Below are 21,314 nucleotides of genomic sequence, written 5' to 3'. Positions count from 1 at the left end.
GTCTGAAACAATGGCTCTGAAATATGAAGAATCCCATTAATTTCCATGGATGCTAACTTGGAAGCCAATAAGTAATTTAAATGTTAACACTTTGGGCTATGGCCAGGTCTACATTAGGGAATTAAGTAGAATTTAAGGGTCTTGGATTGATTTAAGAAACCGTCAGTCTTCACCACAGCGTTCAACAGAACAGTCTCTAAGGTCGTTCTTTATTTTTTTTTTTTTTGTAATGCCAAATTCAGCAGGAGTAACTGTTAAAAGTTGATTTTTTACAATGTTGACCTATACAAGTGCAGAAGGAAGCATTATTAAAATCAATTTTATTAGCCTCTGAAACTATCCCACAATGTCCCTCTGTTTGTTTCCTTTCTGGACGTGGCTTTCTCTCCTCTGCTCTCCAGAGCCGTGTCTACACGTGCACGCTACTTCGAAGTAGTGGCACTAACTTCGAAATAGCGCCCGTCACGGCTACACGTGCCGGGCGCTATTTCGAAGTTAACTTTGACGTTAGGCGGCGAGATGTCGAAGTCGCTAACCCCATGAGGGGATAGGAATAGCGCCCTACTTCGACGTTCAACGTCGAAGTAGGGACCGTGTAGTCGTTGCGCGTCCCGCAACTTCGAAATAGCGGGGTCCGCCATGGCGGCCATCAGCTGAGGGGTTGAGAGATGCTCTCTCTCCAGCCCCTGCGGGGCTCTATGGTCACCGTGGGCAGCAGCCCTTAGCCCAGGGCTTCTGGCTGCTGCTGCGGCAGCTGGGGATCCATGCTGCAGGCACAGGGTCTGCAGCCAGTTGTCGGCTCTGTGTATCTTGTGTTGTTTAGTGCAACTGTGTCTGGGAGGGGCCCTTTAAGGGAGCGGCTTGCTGTTGAGTCCGCCCTGTGACCCTGTCTGCAGCTGTGCCTGGTACCCTTATTTCGATGTGTGCTACTTTGGCATGTAGACGTTCCCTCGCAGCGCCTATTTCGATGTGGTGCCACGCAACGTCGAAGTTGAACATCGACGTTGCCAGCCCTGGAGGACGTGTAGACGTTACTCATCGAAATAGCCTATTTCGATGTTGCTACATCGAAATAAGCTATTTCGATGTTGGCTTCACGTGTAGACGTAGCCCAGGTGAGCAGGAAATAAGTGACAGGAAGCAGTGGTCATCAACCTGAGAATTTTGATTTGATTTCCTTTCTTCTCTGACCATTGTGGTGAGCAGATGTCAGGAGCACACCTAGTAGCCATGAGTTTACAGGGTCGCAAAAGAGCCCCAGCATGGAGCCATCAGGAGATCCTGGACCTCATTGCTGTGGTTGGGGGTGGGGAGGAGCTATCTTCATGTAGCTCAAAGCTAGTACAAGGAATGCCAATATTTATGTGAAGATATTGCAAGGGTACACCAGGGACTTTCAGCACTGCCATGTTAAAATCAAGGCGCTAAGGCAAAATTTCAAAAGTCCAAAGAAGCTAATGGTCAGTCTGAGGCATCTCACCAGAAATGCTGCTATTGTGATGAGCTGCATGCTATTCTGGGGACACAGGCAACCTCTTGTCCCAGAAGATGCATGGATTCCTCAGCATGTGTTGCTTGACAGGATGATGATGAAGTGGGTTCTGCATTGTTGGATGAGGAAGAGAGAGACTACAGCAGGGTGCAGTCAAGTGCAGAAGCTGACCCTGAAAGCCTGTTTCTCTAGTTGAAGCCCATCCCCTTATCTCAGGAGGAGGCTTCAGAGGCAAACCAGGATGCTATGGGGGCACTTCAGGTGGGTATGTTTTTAACTAATGATAATAGTATGGTGCATTTGTGTCTCTGGAGGAGAGAAGGGTCTATGCCTGTTTCTCTTAGAACAGCTTGTTAATATTTCTGGTGATGGAGCGCTGATCCTGTTTGAACATCTCATTGAAGATCTTAGACAAGCACTTTTTGGATTCTCCTTATGACATTTTTATGGAGACCTGAGCTGGTTCTGCTTCCACAGTAAGAAACCTTACCACACCAAGCCACCAGTAAGTAATCCAGAATCATGGCCCCACAGAGCATTCTTGCAAATTTTCCAGCATGGTACCCAGACAGAATGAGCAATCTTTCCTTATCCCATTTTCTTAGTCAGAGGAGGCTGATGTCTCAACTGGCAATCTAGAACTCATGGGAAGTTTCATGAGTCACTAATGATTTTTTACCTATGACCCACCCAGTGCAGGACAAAACTCTCATGCAGCCTGACTGGCTTTTAAAGCATGGTGTGGCAGCTGCCATGCCTCTCCCCTCACCTTCCCTCCCGGGCCCAGACCAGTGGGTGATCGGACCTGGCCCTGTTTCATGTGCATACATGCGTTTGACTTTTAATTATATATAATTTTTTTTTTAAAACTCCTGGTGTAACCTGCTTTTAAAATCCAGGCACTCCTTTAAGAAGCCCATGCGGCAGCTCCTACCCCAGGTCAGCATCCAATCAGACATGTGGCAACCCAGCTCTGCCCTGGGCCAGGGGGCAATTGGACCCTACCCTGTTTCACATGTGTGCCTTCAGTGATTTTTCTTTTAAATCGTGGCACAGCCTGCTTTAAGACCCCCACCACAAGTCAGTGGCATGCTGCATATAAACAGTGGAAGGGGCGCTTCCACATTATTTTTCCCGTGAATTGAAGATGGCTTACCATTGTGTTAAAGATAAACATCAGCTGCAGAAGAGCTTAAATTGTTCTGCTTGTGATCATGCATTCTTCAGCCTGAAGAGTCCACAGGGTGACCTTGCTGTTGCAGTATGTTCTTCCATAGAGACAGGCAGCCGTTCATTCTGTCAGTATGCTCGTGGTTCTAAGTAAAGATAAAAATGTTGCTATTGACAATGCCCTTAATATTTCAACATGTTTTTTTCCCTACTATATGCAGGAAACAATCTTCCAAACAAGAGTTGGATGAATAGAGGCACCAGTCCCCCTGAATTTAGATTGTTCCAAATGCAGAGGAGAGAGAAGACACATCAGGAAATGATGGTAGATTATTTTGAAGCAGCAGGAAAAGAAAAGAGGAACTGAGAGAATGGAGGAGAACCATGTTGGACAATCAGACTAAAATGCATGCTTCGGTTCTGTCAGTAATGAAGAGGCAGATGGAGATCATGGAAGCACTGCTACAAAAGTTGAACTCTATACCCTCTGTGCAATACGTGCCCCATAACCTGCCACACTATCCATATTCATTCCCCTCACCTGGTTGGGGCTTTGTTTCTCTGGCCACTTCAGGCACCCCTATTACATGCCACCCTTTTTACATTTATTCTCCTTTCCTGCTCAGGCCTCTGCATGCTGTGTCCAGTCTATGTCCCACCCCTTGCATACCACCTCCCTCCCCACATTCTACCCTATCCCCTCGTTGGGACCCCAGAATGAAGGTGTGGGTGGAAGGTCACAGAGATCCTGCACTCTACTCCTAGGACATCACCCACTAGCAGAAGGCTAACATTCCAGAAACCATAAGTTTATTCTTTTGTTTTCCCTATACCGACCACTCTGCCATTAGGGCTCCCTAAATAAAAATGTTTTAGGCTGGAAAAAGAAAGTTCAGTTTATTAGTTAATATGCTGTGGGGTCCATGCTTTGTGGTTGGGTGTAGGGGTGAAGAGTGATATGCAGTTGGAGGCAGTTTCATAAAGGGGAAGGAAACAGCAGGGATGTGGCAGGGAATGCTAGTTAACAGCAGGAGTTCAGGACCCTTCACACTCTTTCATAAACTTGATTTTCGAGGCATCCCTGATTTGCATTGGCTCTTTCTGTGCTTTACTGTTTGCCCTTGTGGACGGTTGCTGATAATTACCAGCCAGGAGATCTGCCTTGCCCCCCACAAGAAATCTTCCCCTTTCACCTCACAAATGTTATGAAAATACAACAGGCCCTAATAACAAGGGTAATATTTTCTTCCCTGAGATCTAAACAGGTCAGAAGGCACCAGAACCTGCCTTTTAAATGGTCAAAAGCACATTCTACCTCCATTCTGCACCTGCTCGGCCTGTAGTTGAAGAGCTCCTCACTGGGGTACAGGGTGCCTGTGTATGGCTTCATGAACCAAGGGAACAAAAGGTAATTAGGGTAATCACAAATCAATATGGGCATGTTGATTTACTGGTCTGGGAAGAAAGTACCGCTCTAGAGCTTTCTAAACAGACCAGAATTCCTAAAGATTCATGCACCCTTCCCAACCACCCCACCTTGATGTCAGCGAAATGACCTTTGTGATCCACCAATGCCTGCACCACGATATAGAAGTACCTCTTGTGTTTAATGTACTCTGAGGCCTGGTGTTCAGGTACCAGGCTGGGGATGTACATTCCATCCATGGTCCAACCGCAGTTAGGGAATCCCATGGCAGCAAATCCATCCACTATGTTCTGCCTATTCCTCAGAATTGCTGTCTTTCACAGGAAAAGCTTAGTGATTGTTGTGGCTACTTGCGTGACAAGCACCAGTGTAGATTTGCCCACTCCAAATTGATTTTGCGCTGACTGGTAGCTGTGTAGCATTGTAAACTTCCACAGAGCAATTGCCACACGCTTTTCAACTGTCAAAGCAGGTCTCATTTTAGTATCGCTGCACTTCAGGGTGGGGGACCGTACTTCACAAACTTCTATGAAAGTGGACTTTTGCATGCAGAAGTTTGGCAGTCAGTGCTGATTGTCCCATGCCTGCAAAATGATACAGTCCCACCAGTTTGAGCTGGTGTTCTGGGTCCAGAACCTGCACTCCATAATGTACAATGACTCAAGTGGTGTAAACAACTCAGTGGTCTTACTCTCCAGATCTTGACGTCCATCAGTTTACCCGCATCAGTCAACTCATTCTCCGTGGGCATTATGTTCGGAATGTACTGTATTGCAGTGTGGGAAGTCATCACAAAACACTGCATCAAACATTGAAGCAGCTTGGGATTCATGTTATTCTTGGTAATGGTGTGTGGCAGTCAATGTAAAGGCAGCCTGAAAATTCCCTTATCTGTCTCTTTTCAGCAGGTAGTCAGAGAAATGCAGTCTGGAATGATGACATCAGAAACCCAGAACCACTTGCAGTGACTTTTTTTTTCCACACAAGGCACTGACACATAATCCCAAAATGCAACAGGTCTGCAGGAACTGTGGGATAGGTGTCCACAGTGCACTGCTTCCACAGTCGAATTTAGGCAATCTGACAGGGATGCACTAAGTCAACTTTGTGAACAGTTTTGGCCACTCAACTTTGACTTTATAAAATCTAGTGTTAAAAAATCGACTTTAATAACTTTGACTTTATTCCTAAATGTAGACGTACCCTATTTCACAGCTTGTCAAATGCTCCTGCATGTTTGTAATTTATTTTTAAAGGAAGTGTACTTAGTTTTCAAAAACTTCAGGGAATGCTGATCTTTATTTTTCCCTAAAACTGGCCCATTTACCTGCAAATCTTCTAACTGCAATAACTGTATTGCGAAGGTGAAGAGAATGTCAGTCATGACCCTACTAGTTTGTCAGCAATAGTGTAGGGAAGAGCTTTTCTCACTTGGATATTTATCAGTTACCAAGAGAAATACTTTGAAAATTCTTCAATCATATCACGTGCAGTTCTAAATAATACTGTATGTGGCAAATTTTGCCTGCTGTCTTTTTAAAAATCTTAAATGCAAGCAATCAAAAATCAATGTGGTAGCAGAAAATTACTGTATGTTATTAATCTGTTTTTAATCCTTGATTTATTTTCAGTCTTCTTTATTTACCAGAGAACATCCTGTTTTTCTATCTTTTCTTGTAGCACAGTGTCCATCTCTCACTTGTTCCCCATTGGTAATAATTCAAGAGATAAATAGTTCAAGACTCATCATCATAGAGTCTAAAGCAAATGTTCACCATTTTTAGAGAAAATGTGAATGCCTCCATGCCCTGTCAACTAAAATTCTCCATTATTCATAATGTTATGTGTCCACACTAACCTAGCTGAAACAGACTTTGTCTTATAAATCAGTTACTGCAGAAATGAGCAAAGAACAAAGGAAATTCTTAGTGTGGTCAAATATCTATATTCATGAGTTGGAAGCAAAACAGCTGGAGACTGCAATACACAACTGTGACCTGTGTTCTATGTAGTCTATTTAAAGAAGATTATATAGTGTGGTGGTAAAATGCTTTGTAGAATTAACTAAAGTGGCTACTTAAAACCTTACAGCAGAAGACTATAAAGTAGTTACAGGAAAACAAGCTAGTAATTCTTCCAGATAGCTTTGTTTGCTACTACCCATGTCCTCGGGAATGCATCCAGCCTTGAATTTTGCCAGACGTGGTTTTGCCAGATCTGCATCGCAGGGGATTACTATAATTACCATAGCACACACAATGCAGGGAAATGTAAAAATGATGGCAAGATATGTGTGTATGCCTTTTTAGGTCACAAATGTTTTCTTTTGTGTTTATGTTCTTTTGGACAAGAGCCAGGGGATTGTGGTGTGGAAGAAAGAAACAGTGTTTGCTAACTCAGAATTACTTTCTTCCTTTCTGGCTCATGTAAAAATTCTTGCCTGCCAAGAGTCCAAATCATGTAATGGTTATTCAGAGTTTTCTAGGATATTGCTACCTGTCCATATGAAACCTGAACAATCATCCGGGCAGTGAACATATTCAGACAAACTTTCTGCAAGACCTACATTTTTTTTCTTTCCCTCAGTCACTACCAGATTTCCTAAAACTATGTTCTGGCTTGGTTCTGTTTTCTGTTTTACTGTTGATTGGCCATTATGCTAAAACATTTAAACAAACAAAACAAAACAAAACCCCAAACACGTAGCTGTTTGCTGGAATAAGTTTTGCTTAGAAAAGTAAGGCAATAAGGGTTTTTTTTCTTTGTTTGCATTCACTTGCATTTCCAGTCAGTTGTGCCATTCTGATTTCCACAGTTGGTGTGAGGAAAAATACTGAGGAAAGCATGTTACATATGCCTTGCAAGAATTTGTCAGTATAATTCAGAAATTATAGAACTTCTCTGTATAGGGGAGTTTTGCAGTAAAGAAACCTTTAACAGTCCTCAAGAAAGCAGATTTTAGGATTGCCATGGTTCACGGGTGAGGAACTGTTTTTGGAATGGAGTCCACTGATCTGCAGACAAATCAGTTAGGAGCCAAAGAAGTGAGAAGCAAAAGAAAAAACAGGCCCTGGCTATATAGGGGCCAGGGCTATGGGGTCTGGGCATGAGGGAGGGTGCAGGGGTGGGCTGGGGATGAGTGATCTGGGCTGGGTGTGTGTGCAAGAGCAGGCTGGGTGTGTGGTCCAGGTGAGAGGAAGGGAGTAGGAGGGTTTGGGGTGTGGGGTCTAAGAGGGAGGGGGAGGAGCAGAGTGGGGAGTCTGGGAAGGAGGGTTCAGATTGGTGGGAAAGGGTAGGAGTGAGGGTCTGTATGGCAGGGGACACAGGAGCTGTCTGGGGGCATGTTCTGGGTGACGGGTGCAGCTTACTTTTGCAGCACGATGAGATGCACATGCCTCTGTACCTCCTCCTCTGATCTCAGGTACTGCCCTCTGCTGCTCTCGTTGACTGGAATTCTGGCTAATCAGAGTAGTGGTAGGAAACCTCCAGGCAGGCCACCCAACCCACTGCTGCTCCTCCCTGGCTGGGAGAATAGCAGCAACTGTTTCCCAAGCCGAGAGCTGCTTCCTGCCCCTGAGTTCCCATAAGACACTGCAGTCTGGATCCAGATGGTGGCTTGCCTGATCCAGTGAGACTCGGGGTCCAAACTTTCTACCCTGCTGTGGGCCAGATGTTATGGATGAAAGCCCTGAGCCTCAGAGTCCAGATCCAGACAAGCTGGACTGAGGTTCAAGGGTTCCCCACCTTTGCCTTGCATTGTAAGGATCTATTGAAATCATTCTTAGCTGCTTTTTCCAGTAGTGTTACATAATTACCTCAAGAGCAGGGTAAATAAACAAGTTGCAAAGCAGCAAATGATTCAGTATTTAAAAATTCAAGGAAAGAAAGGGTCTTTCTGTAGCTGAACCACAGAATACTTTTCTTCCCAGACAAACAGTGCATCCAGCATCCTATTAGTTGCCGACTTGTTGCTCAGCAACTGTATGCCTTCCCATGAGAATCCTTCAGCTTTTGTTTAACCACTGTAAATTACTCTGGCATCCTGCCTAAAGTTCCTTGTTTAAAAAAAGTTTGCAAACTGTATTGATCCTAAAGTTGTGTGAGCTGTTGTTTTTGTACAGATGTGCTACCATGGAAGACATTCAGTCTGTTAAAGTCATTCTTCCTAAAATATACTTCTAACGTGAAAGATTAAGTTAAAGATGGACAGCAAAACTGAAGCTGAGAATGGAATTAAGTCTAAAGTGCATGTTGAACAGCTCGTACTAAGCAGGTATGGGAGTGTTTATGTGGTAGCACTTTGAAATAATTAAGTCGTGGTGTACACTAGACCTTACAGTCGACTGCAGATATGCAGTTCTAGCTATGGTAATTGTGTAGCTAGAATCTATCTGTCTGCAGTCGACTATAAGTTCTCTCCTCACTGTGGGGCGTTGAGAGGAGAAACACTCCCGTTGACCTCCCTTACTCCTCGCAAGAGGATTGTGAACCCCAGAGAGATTGATTTTTTTTGTACAACTTTTCCATGTGCACATAATTGAACTCCAGGAGATTGACTCTGAATGGATCGATCTCCCATTAAGTGTAGACATCTTAGGAGTTTATTTTCTGGCCAACCTGGGAAGTAGAATTCACAGGGAGTAACTGAAATCCAGTCTTAGGCTGATCTGAATTGTTGTTGTGTATAAAATATCTGGGTTATACAGAGAAACTTTGCCCTAGGTGGTACCCTGAAGGAACTCATTGTATACCTAGTATTATTATACATAGCCTTATACTGAATAGTTTTTCACCTGATTTAGTTCTGTGAACATCAGTACATTCCAAGGCTGGGTCTACACTAGTGAGTTTTGTTGACTGAAGGGTCCTTCTGTCAACAGAACTCAGGGTGCATCCACACACTTGAAGCATTCTGTCAACAAAGTCTTGACAGAACTCCGCATTTTCTTCGACAGTATTATCCTTCAAAAATTTGAGGCATAATGATCTCTGGACTGAGTTGTGTTGACAAAACTGCGGTACAGACACATCTGTCGACAGAGAGGACTTCCGGTTGCCGGGCAGCCCTCTTTGCAGAACTGCCATTCTGCTTTCTGGCGCTAGAGGGCAGTGCAGTGTCGAGCAAGTTGTGTGCAGATGCAGTCTGTTGACAGAGGTTTTGATGAGATTACCCTGTCAACAGTAACGTGTGTCAACAGATGCTTCTAGTGTAGACATCGTAGGCATCCTTCAGTCTGCATAGACTATGGATTGCGCCCTTTAAAGTTTCAATTGAGGTCTTCATTTACAGCATCTGTTGTGACTATAAAGACCCACACGAGAGTGACAGTCCTTGCTGCATCTCTTGCAGATGTAGTGGGTGTCTGGCAAGTCCTTATTGTGCTTTCTGTGCGCTTGCTTCTCCTCTGCTAGCTGTCTGATCTTCAGCTCGCCCTTCTGAAGGCCCTTGTGTAACCCCTGCCTCCATCTGCTGCGGTCGTCTGCTAGATCTTCCCAGTTGTCCAGCTCGATGTCTACCTCTCTGAGGTCTCTCTTGCAGACATCTTTGTAACGCAACTGGGGGCGTCCGGGAGAAAGCTGAAGAGTTCAGGAGACCCTCCAGGAAAATCTGTGCAGCAGCCCTGGGGGCGTCGATGCGACATCCAAATGGCAACATCTGAGGGATACAGTTTACAACACGGTCTTGTCAGTGTTTGGAAGAAGAGCTAGAAACACGAACGACTGGTTCGAAGCTAACTCTGATCAGATGATTCCAGTCATTGAAAAGAAGTGTGCTGCACTCCTGGAGTACAAACGCTCACCGAGCCAGAGTACCCAGCAAGCACTTAGAGGCCAGAAGAACAGTACAGCAGACAGCCAGGCGCTGTGCCAACAACCACTGGCTCCAGCTATGCAGCAGCATTCAGACCTGTGCCGACTTTGGTAATCTCAGAGGAATGTACGAGGGTATGAAGAAGGTATTAGGACCCACCCAGAACAAGATGGCACCTCTGAAATCCAAATCTGGTGAAGTCATCGCTGACAAAGCCAAACAGATGGAGCGCTGGGTTGAGCACTACTCCGAGCTGTACTCACGCGAGAATGTTGTGGTTGACGCAGCCCTCGATGCCGTCGAGCTCCTACCAGTAATGGACGAACTGGACCAAGAGCCGACTGTGTATGAACTGAAGACAGCCATCGACAGCATTGCAGCTGGAAAGGCCCCTGGTCAGGATGGTATACCACCAGAGGTAATCAAATGTGCCGCAGACACACTCCTGGAACCCCTGCATGAGCTACTGTGTCTGTGCTGGAAAGAGGGTGAGGTTCCACAGGATATGTGTGACGCTAACATTGTAACGTTGTATAAGAACAAAGGAGACAGAAGCGACTGCAACAACTACCGTGGAATCTCCCTCCTAAGTGTCACTGGTAAACTGTTCACTCGCATCATCCTTGGCAGACTCCAGAAGATTGCTGAGAGGGTGTACCCCGAATCGCAGTGCAGATTCCGCGCAGAGAGGTCTACCGTTGATATGGTCTTCTCTCTAAGGCAGCTGCAGGAGAAGTGCAGGGAGCAGAGAAAGCCACTCTACATAGCCTTCATCGACTTGACCAAGGCTTTTGACTTGGTCAGCAGGGATGGTCTGTTCAAACTGCTCCACAGGATAGGCTGTCCTCCACGGTTACTCAAGATGATCCAGTCGTTCCACGGAAACATGAGAGGAACCATCCAATATGACGGCGCATTATCGGATGCTTTCAGAATCAGGAGCGGCGTCAAACAAGGATGCGTGCTTGCTCTGACATTGTTCGGGATCTTCTTCACACTCCTCCTGAAGCATGCCTTTGGATCTTCAACAGAGGGCATCTTGCTGCACACAAGATCTGATGGGAAACTGTTTAACCTTGCAAGGCTGAAAGCGAAGTCTAAGGTGCGAGAAGTCCTCATCAGGGACATGCTGTTCGCAGACGATGCTGCTGTAGTGTCTCATACAGAAGACCAGCTTCAAAAACTGCTGGATCGGTTCTCCAAAGCGTGCAAGGACTTTGGGCTTACCATCAGCCTAAAGAAGACGAACGTACTCGGTCAGGATGTTGCTGAATCCCCATCAATCAGCATTCACAACTATACGTTAGAGGTCGTCCACGAGTTCATTTACCTCGGATCCACCATCACTGACACCCTGTCGTTGGACACTGAGCTAAATAGGAGGACTGGAAAAGCAGCCACAACTCTGTCCAGACTCAGCAAGAGAGTGTGGAATAACAACAAGCTGTACACTCACACCAAAATGCAAGTCTACAGAGGCTGCATCCTCAGCGCCCTCCTTTATGGCAGCGAGACTTGGACCCTGTATGCCCTCCAGGAAAAGAGGCTGAACGTCTTCCACTTGCGCTGCCTCAGGCGCATCCTTGGAATATCATGGAAGGACAGAGTGACCAGCACACCCTCCTCAGGCAGCGTCGACTCCGCTGGCTTGGCCACGTCCACAGGATGAACGATGGAAGGATTCCAAAAGACATCCTGTACGGTGAGCTAGCCTCTGGCAAAAGTGTAGACATAGCCCAATTGTATTTAGATATCTAGCAAATGAATGTTAATATTGCTGAATTCTAGTTTAAAAACAAAAGAAAGGGCTTGTCTTCACAGCATTGTTGTCTTTGGAATAATTTGAGTGTTGTCTCTTACCTGACTCAGATCTAAACACATGCATCTCTAGCTGAAGTCACATGGCACTTTAAGTGTGCTGTACATGGTCTGTTAGGAGGCAGGGAGGGGTTGATGCTAGAGTGAAGCTGAAGTTTGTGCTCCTAATGAAATGAGGACTTAGCTTACAGCCCATTCAAATCACGGGAGGTCCCCCAGGCCTTCCTGAAACTCCTGCACAGGTTAATTGTTGTCTATCCTCCCTAATGTCTGATCAAAATGTTATCTCCATCCTGTATTAACACCCACTTTGACACACGGTCCTTTGCACCTGTAGCATTTGTTCTAGCTCAGCTATTCAGTCTCTGAAGACATTATACTGCTGGGAAGTGACTCTGTGAAACTCTGGCAAGCTCATTCTGCTACAGTTGAGGTGATGTCCAGCCTGCAGCTCTACACTGGGCAGCTTGATTGCCTCTTGGGAAGTTCATGAGTGACCATGGAGGACCAGGAGGAGGACCCAGAGCTGAGCTTGTTGCTAGCCACGGAGTTCTCAGGTAAAACAGAACCAATGGGAGAAGCCACAGTCACTCCATTCTTGACCAAGATTCTAGGGAGGACATACTGAAACAGCATTACATCAGCCAGGTCAGGCCTGGATTTACCATTTTTATGGCTGGGGGGATATGATATAAAGGACCTGTTTTTATGTTTGTGGAACCAATATATACAAAGGTATGTTATACGGTAGAAGACAGACTTTAAAAGATGCCATTTATAGCTTCCCTTTGGGGTTTGGGTATCATCATTATCTTACTCATATCTTGTGTCCTGAGTGTAGGTTTCAGGTAATGCTGCCTCATTGTTTCTTTCCGGACATTGGAAAACACCCCACTGTGAACTGGCATCCAGTAAAGCCCACCCAGTAGGGAATGTAGAGATAACAATTGCCATTTCCCCACATTCCTTTGGTCTCTAACGTAGCTTCACATCAGCATGGGATCCCAGATGGATTCCAAGCATTTATTTGCTTTTCAGGCTGGACATCTTCCAGTGCCATCATACCTTGAAATAATAATATTAGCATCTCTAGCACTTTACTCATGGCCCAGGCTTCTCTCCCTGAAAGCTCCCCAAACAGTTTTTAATTTAACTTTATGTGAAAACTAAACTTGTTAGTGCGGTCTAGAATTCTGGAATTTAGCAGCTACTAAGTGAAGAGCCTTACTTACAGCCTTCGCTTGCTCTCCATGAGGTAAGTTTTCAAATAGTATCCTAATGTAACAAAGAAGGGTAAGAGACTTTTTTTCTTCCTTTTTAGACCTTAATCAGGAAACTGATGCATTGTTTCTTTGCTTCACAGGCCCATGTGCATCCCAGCAGGTCACTGACCATCAGTACCTGAGCCTAGAATCAGAGATACAGAAGGTAGCTGTCATAGGACAACTTTTTGATGGAGATGCATAAGAATTTTGCTTTCTGAGCTTCAGAGTGATGCTGGAGCAGGAACAGCTATTCAGGCTACAGCTAAGATGATGCTGGATTGAAAGGAATGCAAGGTGGCAGAATGTGTTGCCCATAACTGTGCCATGTGTGAGCAAGACTGCCAAGGTGAACCACCACAAAAGGTTGAATGCCTTCTTAACATTATGGTCAGTAAATGTCACTGCATTTGTCCAGGTTCATCTTCAGCCTAATCTTGCAGCCATGAACACCAGGGCTTTTCCCAGTGAGTTCTGGGTGGGAGGGGTTAGTGAAATAAATGTCCCTGGTCAGTTTAACCTTTTTAGGCTACTTCTGTGCCCTGTACCCTGACTACGTGCACTTCCTGTACCAGTGACATGACCCTGTACCTGTGATGTGACCTTGTGGACATCACATTTGCTTAAGGCAGCTGGATCGATAGTATAGTGCATTGTTAGAGTAATAAAGTTAAATTAGCTCCACTGACTGTGAAATTTATTATTAAATGCTTGAAGTAAATGTACTGATAGTATTGTTTAGTTTGAATAAATTCTTTGTTCAGTCCCTTTGTTTCTGACTTTTGATTGTGCTAGGAAGAGAAGGGTACTTAACAAGACAATTTTATTTTGACATCATAATAATAAAGGCAAATTTAGAGAAGGCAGTCCCATGTAGAAACAGTGACAGCAAACCAGCTGCCACCTAGCACTCTAAAACCAGCAGCTGGTTAGGTATGAACCATTTATTATGGTATTGATCATTCTAAGTGGAATCCATTGCTTTCCATCAGAATGCAGACAATGAGCATTGGCAGAAGCGGCATAGTAAGTTGCTTGGTGAATACTAATTTCATCCATTTGACCAAAATAGATAGCTTTCTGACATACACAACAGCTGTTTGAAAAGAGCTTCCAAGAATAGCACAGTTTTGAGAACCAAGGGTATATCCTAAGTGGTTAACTGCCTTCATTTGAACCATTGTGGTATAAATTTCTCCCAACTCGGAGGTGGCTCAAGTCAGCTTCTGCAATATGTCTGCTCTCACTTGAGATAGGCCAGCTCAAGTGGATTATTTCTTGTGTACCAATTTAAGTTAACAATGCAGTGAAGACAAGTCTTTATAAACTATTTTTGAAAGGAGCAATAGAAAAAATTATACACCAAAGCTGAATACTATTTGTTACAAATATTGAGACTCTAGCAGATTTACCTGGTGTCGCTTGGGTCCTTAATTCAGTGAGGTTTTTTTTATTTTGGATTTCTTCTTTCTTTCTTTTTTTTTTTTTCAAAAAAAGTGTTAAAATTTGTTTTTTTTATTTTTAGTACATTTTTTTAAAATGAGAATTGCATCAAGGATTTTTTTTCATCTCTATAAACTCTTATCACTGCTGTGTTTTTACTTTCGTTTTTACTTTGCTTTAGTCAGTTTGGTTTCCAGTAACGGTTTTTTCTAGTTTTCAAACCTTTAAGCATTGATTTTCAAACCTTTAAGCATTGAGACAAAAGAGAGCACTACTCCAGATTTCTCCATTTTTTTTCTGTAAAGTTTATTGAGAAGCTATCCTGTTCATAGTTACACTGTTTTTCTGGGTCATCTTGCTTCAGTCTCTTACAACATTGCTGATCATTTTTGAGGAATATACTTGATTTGGTGATTCTGTCTCTTTTTTCTTTTTGTTTTCTTGAGAAGCAGTCCTGTTCCAGGCACACACCAGTTTCCTAGCATAACCAAACTTTTATGTTGCTTTATCCTATGATAAGAGGAAGCTGAATACTGAACTTGGTGGTGCTAGCTCTTATCGCTTAGGAGTTCGTGGTTGAACAGACAAACTCTTTAAAATATATAGTAGATATTTAGCAGAATGAATTTTGTAGTGGAAGGAAATGCTCCCTTAAATACATATTTGTGTAACTTGGTGACAATGGTGAAATTTATTCCTGTAAAATAAACTGTTGATGACCATAACTGAGTGTAGCCTCAATATCCAAATACCACACTTTTCTGAAATTTAGTTTTTGTACCGTTTCTCTGATGTGACTGTACCTTTTACTTTGATTGAATTTCTGTTTAATATTCTAGCTAGTTACAGAAAAATTAGGTCAAAGATGATGATTCTATGGATAATCTCAGGAAATTGTGTTGTGAGTGGTGCCTTAAACTGCACTGCAGACCCTTTGTTGGCATTGTTAAGCAAACAAACAAACAAAAAAAACCATAAAAAACAAAACAGACCAACATTGTCATGTTTAAATGCTTAACTGTAGGCATCTCAGGCCATATTTAGATATCTTAATAAAATATGGCCTGAGTTCCAAAGAGGCTAAGCTCTGACCCAAGTCTGTGGGAGATGTAAAAGTTCAGCATGATCAAAACTTAAGCCACCTTTATTTAGATGCCTGTCTTTGAAAACAATAGATATAGTATTGACTTGAGGTAGGCTTGGCAAAACGATGAATTCTCTGGTCAAATAGCATTAACAAACCACTTATTTGACTACAGTCAAATATTGTCAATTACAGTAAACCCCAGATACGTGTGATTTTGACTTGCGCTTAATTTGCGTTAACATGAGTTAAGTGCAAGTGAAATCCTGGGGTTCCCAGTGGCTGGGGACTGATGGGAGCACAGCTCCTTTGCCAGCTCCCTGCTCCATCCTCCAGCTCCCCCAGCTGGGGGAAGCTGGGGAGAGGCTGTTCTGCTACAGCTGTCCGTTCACTCGACTCCCCCAGCTGGGGAAGCCGGGCAGGTAGACAGCTGTGCTGCACCAGTTTCTCCCTGGCTTCCCTCAGCTGGGGGAAGCTGGGTGGGCAGCTGTGGTGCTGTGTTTCTCCCTGGCTTCCCCCAGCTGGGATAAGCTTTGGTGCTGCAGGTGTCTTCTGGCCTGGCTTCCCCCAACTGGGGGGAAGCTGGGGACAATCTGTGCCTGTTTCCCAGAGGGGTGGGGAGCCTTGAGCCAGGCTCCTGCCTGGTTCCTGACTTCCTCCTGGTTCCTGGCTCCCTGCAACTCTGGGAGCCAGGAAACTGACCAGCACTAGGGTGCTGGTCGGTTTCCCAGCTCCCATAAGCCCAGGGGAGCTGGGATCCAGGTTGCTGTCTGGGTTCCTGGCTCCCCCGGCTCCCAACTTACACAAAATTTGAGTTATGTGAGAGTGTGCAGGAGTGCAACCCTCACATAATGCAGGGGTCTACTGTACACAAACAAGAAAGCCCTAAAGTGGTCAGTAACTTAAATTTTGGATTGCATCCTCATGCCCTTTTTTCTTTTCTTCGGAATGCCATTTCATTGTTGCACTTTTCTGAGTTAAAATAATTCTGTTAAATAGCATGTATGGGTTTTTTTTGTTTAATTAAGCATAAATATCCACCTAAGGATAAGCTTAATGGTGATCATAAGGTCTTTTTGTTACTGTTCTAATACATTAGTGCTTTAGCACAGCAACAAAACAGGATGGTTCAAATTTGTTTGCCAAAACCATGTTGTATGTCACCAATGCTCTTCTGCTTCCATAAAGTGCAAATATCAGAGGTGATGGGACTCTCTTGACGGACAGGTTATTAATATGGGTATTTAAATGAGTCCCTGAACAAGGAGGTGCGTGAACCTCCTATGCACAGATCCCAGGACCCGAACAGAACCCTGCTGGAACCCCAAGACAAGAGAGTGCCACCCCAGTACGCTTTGCTCCCCGCTAAGGCCTCCTGGAAAGAAGTGGCTGGCAGAGACAAGGAGACCAGGACAAGGGTAAAAGTTGAAACAAAGTAACTAAAATTTTATTAAGCAACACAACAAGATCAAACTATAATTAGTAACGTTGCTAAAGGGCAAACTTAACTAAACACTACTAATAATAGCCATGACTTACAATTGAAACAGTATCCATTATGTTTCCTGTATTGTAGTCCTTACATTTGTTTTATTGATCCGCAAGGCAAAGAATTGATTATTTGAATGGGGATGAAAAGGGCGGATGGGATTAGGAACAAGGGTTAAAGGGTTTTAAAAATCCCCTCTGTCTCCCTCCAAGGCCAGGGGTGGGGGTGGTAAGGGGTCGATACCTGAGAGCCGGTTGGGGCTGTCCCTCTTCTGGGGCCCCCCGGTACTCCCTGGTGGGTTCAACTGAGTGTACCTGGGAGGCCTATGCTCTTCCTCAGGTCACTAAGGGAAGATGGACAACTAGGGGAGGCAGGGAGGCAGTGCCTTCTCCAGCAATTTATTTTAATAGAGATGGGTAGATAAAAAGAGATAAAGGAGGTTAAACCTTCACTTTATTTTAAAACAACAATTACAATAACTAGGAACCTAATGATTACTATTAATACTAAGTATTCAAGAAATGTGTACCTAATACTTATTAACAAAATTATTAATTAAATGTGCTTCTAGAGAATTTGGAATAGTATCCCAGCCTGGGCTTACAGGCCCGGCCTCAGGGGGTCAGGCCCCCAGGTACTTCCCCTTCCCCATCAGGGAGGGTGAACAACGGAGGAGCAACCCCCTGCTCCCTCACAGGGGGTCCCGGTGTCCCAGGTGGGTATGTATTAAGAAGTGTGTGTATGTTAAGGTAGGTTTACGTGTCTTGTCCGGTAGTAGTCACAATCAGGTGAGTTGATGTCCAGTCCGGTGTGTGAGTTCAATCCAGTGGTGACGTGGTAGGTAAGTTGTCTCAACGTATGAAGCGGCATGGACAATGTTAAGGCTGGAGCAACGACGGTGGTGTTGGCAGACGCCTGATTGCGCCTCTGGGTACGCAGTACCCCCCACCGAAGTCGGGGGCCAGTTCGCCACCCGGCGGCCTGGCTGAAGGGTCTGGTTGTCGCTCCTAGATGCAAACGTGAGCTAGCGAGCGATGGGGTGTGCTGGCGTGATGACGCCGCTTCGGGCCGCAGGGCGGCCCGGGCTCCAGCTAGAGATGGCCGGCGCTGCTAAGTATGGCAGGCACGGCAGTGATTTAGCTCACTGCCGCAAGTGCGGCTGTGATTCAGCTCAGTGCCGCAAGTGCAGCTGTGATTCAGCTCTTCTTCAGCTTTGCGCCTGGCCTCGGGATTAGAAGACGCCTATTGGTCACGCTCTCCCATGTAGGGGCTGCAGAATCCTTGCCTGCAGTACCCAAGGGCCCTCCCTGAATGCCAGGACCAGCCTGACTTATATAGACAGAGTTCATGCATGATTCATGAGGTGATTATCATATGAAAATTCCGAACACCTGTTTTCAACCAGGTCCTCCGGGCCGGGGAAGTTTCCAGAAACTGCCCACCTGTGCCCAGTCAGGAACCCGGAATTCAAATCCATGATCATGAATTATTCATGAGTTCAAGTTACTGGGGAAACCAACTGACACAGAGTGACCGTTGCAGGGGGCTGCTAAATGGCAGACTACGTATCTTTAGATTCTACCTGTACCTGCATTGATGTTTAATGGCCAAAGGCTTGTTTCCCCTGGCCCACAGGGACGATAATGCCCAAGGGATAAAAATCCCTGACAAGAGGGTCTTCCAAGAATGTTCAGTGTTACCTGCTCTGCAGGAAAATATGGTTTTACCTCTACTTTCTGTGTGACTTTATACTATATTCTTTTGTAGCAAACTACTCTGGGTTATGTTTCGTTGCTGAGTGTGGAGCTACGAGAGTACTGCAAAAACTTTCTGTTAATGTTTGAATTTGAGTGTTTTAGGGTCCTTCTTATGTTTGTGGAAGATAGTGCAGAATTACTGATACAAAAGGTTGAAGAAGCAAGTAGTGTAAACTGATAAAGTCATCAAAAATAAAAGCTAGATTTTTGAAGTTAGGTCATACAGAACACTGAATTTTGAATATTAAATGGGCACAATTTGCCACTGACAAATTTCAGGCAGGATTTGATTTCTGAATTTGTACAATGAATAATTTAAAGTTAATACACATGAGAGAACTGATTTATTCCTGTATAATCTGTTGCTGTGACGTGACATCCCAGGAAGTATGCTGCCTGGCAGGGGCCAGTATCTCAGACATTTTGGACTGATTGTCGAGGACCTCTGATTACAACCATCCATGTGGGCACTAATGATTCTGCAAGGTATGACCCTGAGCAGATCAAAAGTGTCATACGTTGTTGGGCTCTCGGTGTATGGGTGAGGGAGTTTGTAGTGTAGGTGGTGGTCTCTTTAGTTCTTCCATTCTAAGGCAGGGGGCTAGGCAGAGACAGATGAATCCTAGAGGTGAATGCCTGGTTGTAAAGGGGTTGTCACTAGGAGACCTTTGGGTTCCTTGACCACAGGATGCTATTCCAGGAAGAAGGACTGCTACGGAGAGATGAGGCCCATCTATCAAGGAGGAGGAAGACAATATTTAGACACAGAATGGCTAAGATAGGTTTGACAGGGACAGGTGACCAAAGTCCACAGGTAAGTCATAGATGTGGAGACCTGGGAGATAGGTCAGAAATTGCAGGGCACATGGGTTGTAATATCAGGTATAAAGGAGAGAGAGGGCAGAACTGGGGGGAGCAAAATCTAATCACTATCTTAGTTGTCTGTATAGTGGTGTGAGAGGTATGTGGAATAAGCAGGAAAAACTTGAAATGCTAGAAATAAACACAACTTGGCATCATAGTTGGTGGGGTAGTACGCGTGGCTTAAATACTGGCATAGAAGAGTACAGCTTGCTCAGGAAGGGTAGGCAAGGGGGAAGAAGAGAGAGGGTATTGCTTTGTATAATAAAAATGTATACCGTGGGACTGAGGTTGAGATGGAATAGGAGACGGATTTATTGAGAGTCTGTGGGTAAGAATAAAAGGGTTAAAAAACAAGGGTGATGTCCTGGTTGGATTCTACTATAGACCACCTAACCAGGAAGTAGAGGTGGATGAGGCTTTTTTTTTTTTTAAATAACTAACAAAATAATGCAAAGTTCATGACTTCATAGTGATAGGGGACTTCAACTATCCAGATATCTGTTGGGGAAAATAACAGAGCAGGGCCCAGATTACCCAAAAGCTTTTGGAACATACTGGAGACCTTTTTCGTAACAGAGGGTAGAGAAAGGAATGAGGGAGTTGGCTGCTCTAGTTTTGATTCTAACAAATAGGGAGGAACAGGTTGAGTAGAAGAAAGGTTGGGTGAAAGTGATCATGAAATGATAAGAGTTTAGGATTCAAAAGCATGGTAGGAGGGAGGAGAGTAAACTAAAGACAGTGGATGTCAAGAAAGCAGGCATTAGCAAATTTGGGGAGCTGATAAGGAAGGGCCCTTAGGATGCAAGATGAAGAGGAAAAACAACTAAAGACAGCTGGCAGTTTTTCAAAGAGACATTATTAAGAGGAACAAGAAGTCCTGACTCATGCAGCTGATGAAGCAGGTCTTTCCCCACGGAAGCTTATGCTCTAAAATATCTGTTAGTCTATAAGGTGCCACAGGGCTTCTTATTGTTCTCGCAGATACAAACTAATACGGCTACCTCTCTGATAGTTATTAAGAGCGTAAGAGCAAACTATTCCACCGTACATAAAAGATAGGAAGTATGGCAAGAGATCACCCTGGCTTAATCAGGAGATCTTCAATGATCCAAAAATCAAAATGGAGTCCTAAAAAAATTGGAAACAAGTTCAAATTACAAAGGATGATTATAAACAAAACAAGTGTGTAAGAGCAACATTAGAAAGGTGAAGTCACAAAATGAGCTCAGTCTAGCTGGTGACGTAAAGGGCAAAAAGAAAACATTCTACAAATACGTTAAAAACAAAAGGAAGACTAACAACCTTGTAGGACCATTACTCAATGAAGAGGGGAAAAACAATGACATAAAATGTAGAAATTAATTCTTTTTCAGTTTTCCTCAAGAGATTTGGTGGTGATTGGATGCCTAGCATAGTGAATGCAGCAGAAAATGAGGTAGGTTCAGAAGTTAAAATAGGAGAAGGACAAGTTTCAAAACTTAGGAAAGTTAGGTGTCTTCAAATCACCAGGGTCTGGTGAAATGCATCCTAGAATACCTCTTCAATCAGCTTGAGTATTTGAGCCATTAGTTCTTATGTTTGAAAAGTCATGGAAGACAGAGAAGATTCCAAAAGACTGGAAAAGGGCAAATGCAGTGTTCATCTATAAAAAGGGAAATAAGGATAACCCAGCAAACTTCTGTGCCAGGAATGAAAAT

At 44.3% G+C, this 21,314-nt stretch overlaps 1 protein-coding gene across 4 annotated transcripts in view; it reads left to right on the top strand.

Moving 5' to 3' along the window:
* Positions 1 to 21,314, top strand: part of DIPK1A (divergent protein kinase domain 1A) — a 63,204-nt gene that overhangs the window by 4,327 nt on the left and 37,563 nt on the right. Inside the window, exon 1 of one of the 4 annotated variants that reach the window (XM_075003553.1) lies at positions 3,575 to 4,070. The exons of 2 other annotated variants lie outside the window; for them this stretch is intronic. In XM_075003553.1, the coding sequence (XP_074859654.1) occupies positions 3,957 to 4,070 (114 nt within the window). In that variant the 5' untranslated portion in view covers positions 3,575 to 3,956. Of the gene's footprint in view, positions 1 to 3,574; positions 4,071 to 21,314 lie in introns of those variants that run through there. One more of the 4 variants, XM_075003549.1, reaches the window with a different exon arrangement.

This window comes from Carettochelys insculpta, chromosome 9 (genome assembly GCF_033958435.1).
Source record: "Carettochelys insculpta isolate YL-2023 chromosome 9, ASM3395843v1, whole genome shotgun sequence".
NCBI classification, from domain to species: domain Eukaryota; kingdom Metazoa; phylum Chordata; order Testudines; family Carettochelyidae; genus Carettochelys; species Carettochelys insculpta.
This window is presented reverse-complemented; position numbering and strand designations above follow the sequence as displayed.